Source organism: Engraulis encrasicolus, chromosome 9, assembly GCF_034702125.1.
Source record: "Engraulis encrasicolus isolate BLACKSEA-1 chromosome 9, IST_EnEncr_1.0, whole genome shotgun sequence".
NCBI lineage: Eukaryota > Metazoa > Chordata > Actinopteri > Clupeiformes > Engraulidae > Engraulis > Engraulis encrasicolus.
The window spans coordinates 44,803,694-44,805,264 of record NC_085865.1 but is presented as its reverse complement, the minus strand read 5'-3'; the positions used below and the strand labels follow the sequence as shown (position 1 = coordinate 44,805,264).

At 42.3% G+C, this 1,571-nt stretch overlaps 1 protein-coding gene across 1 annotated transcript in view; it reads left to right on the top strand.

The window, feature by feature from the left end:
- Positions 1 to 988: 988 nt before the first annotated feature.
- Positions 989 to 1,571, top strand: part of reck (reversion-inducing-cysteine-rich protein with kazal motifs) — a 106,447-nt gene continuing 105,864 nt past the window's right edge. The window contains exon 1 of the mRNA XM_063207222.1: positions 989 to 1,247. Within this exon, the coding sequence (XP_063063292.1) occupies positions 1,178 to 1,247 (70 nt within the window). The 5' untranslated portion in view covers positions 989 to 1,177. The remainder of the gene's footprint in view (positions 1,248 to 1,571) is intronic.

The window sequence follows — 1,571 nt, the reverse complement described above, 5'->3', positions numbered from 1 at the left end:
CATGGTGTTGTAGAAACATGTAGGGGCGTGGTCTAGTCTCTGTAAAAAAGACTTGCATTTTTTAACTCTGGGAGCACTGGTGGCAAACGCATTTTGAGAAATAGAATATATTGGGGGACAAGAACATAAAGCATCTATTTTTTCTCAGAGAGTATACGGTATACCTCAGTGGCTCCCTCTGTCTTTGGGTAGGAGCTTACCGTCTCCTGAGCTGACAGGCCAATGTGTGGTGTTGAATGTATCTACTCAGTTCAGTGTATTCCTGCTGGAGTCTTCTTCTTCCATCAGCAGATGTGTGTAAGAATGAGCCTCTGTCGTGCCTCTAATCTGTTGACATTCCCATTTTACAGACACGGCCTTGAGCTGTTAAAGTTTGTTCCTCGTGACCGTCATTTCCTCACCCGCATCCGTGAAACTCATTTTGACAACATTATTAAATCACGCCTTGTTTAAACTAAAGCCAACTTGGATTTTGTGAAGAAAAAAAGGGTGAAAACAGCCCCTTTAAAGAACAAAAAACAGCACCTACCCTGCAATTATTAAAATAATTTCACTAATTTGAGCTTTCTAGCAATTATGGGGACACGCCCCATAATTATGTCAACATTTCGTGTTGTATAAATTTACACAACCATAGTAGGCCGCTTATCCCACTGGGCATGTAACAGAGTTTCTCTCTTTTCTCTTTTATGCATTTCATGTCTCGGTCCTCTCTGACATATAGGCAACACTACAATAACCCCATTGCTAAGTTACAACTGCACCAAACAAGAAATGACAACAAAATTAAAAATCATAGAGATCTGTGTCAGTGCGCCACACACTTTACTGCTGATTAACCACGCGATTGACTTGATTTTATGAAGCCTGAAAGTTACTCCACCCTTCACGTTCAAAACTGTTGCCTGCAAATTCCCTGTTTTCCCAAGTCCCCGTTAACCCAACCCTCCAGCCACCGGAGAACGGGCGTTTTTCCGTTCTGCACATGCTCAGTGTGAGGAGTGTGGCGAGGGTCCAGTTCCCATCTCCGCTGTGCGGCCTGTGTGCGTATAGACCATGGTCGAGAGCTACAAATACTGATGTAGCCTACCAGCAAACGAAGGTCTCATGGAGCTTGTCAAAGCGGCAGTGTTTCATTCGTGTTTGACTCCACAATGCACTTTAGGATTTCAATAAGATGTATGTGTGTTTTGAGATAATCATTTTTCTTCAAGCTCTCAACTTCAACTATTTCGCCAATGCTCAGGGTAAGTCCCGCTGTAGTTTTGTCTTCTTGCTTGCGCCGCCTCTTTAGTTGCAATATTTCTTTTGTATGGATGTGAACAGTTATCACAACGCTTTTACGCACATGTGTCAATCTTTTATAACGCATTATTCACCAAGCGTAGTGTTTTGCTTCAAGAGTTAGCTACATCAGCTGTGTGTTTTGTTTTAGTGCGAGTAGCGGGGATAACTTGTTGCTTCATGCCTCGCATCCTGTACACCGCTTGTATGCATATGCGTTCTGTATCGTATGAATCATATTATGCTAGCAAATGTTCCTGATGATAATAATATATGTGGTTCTTTGT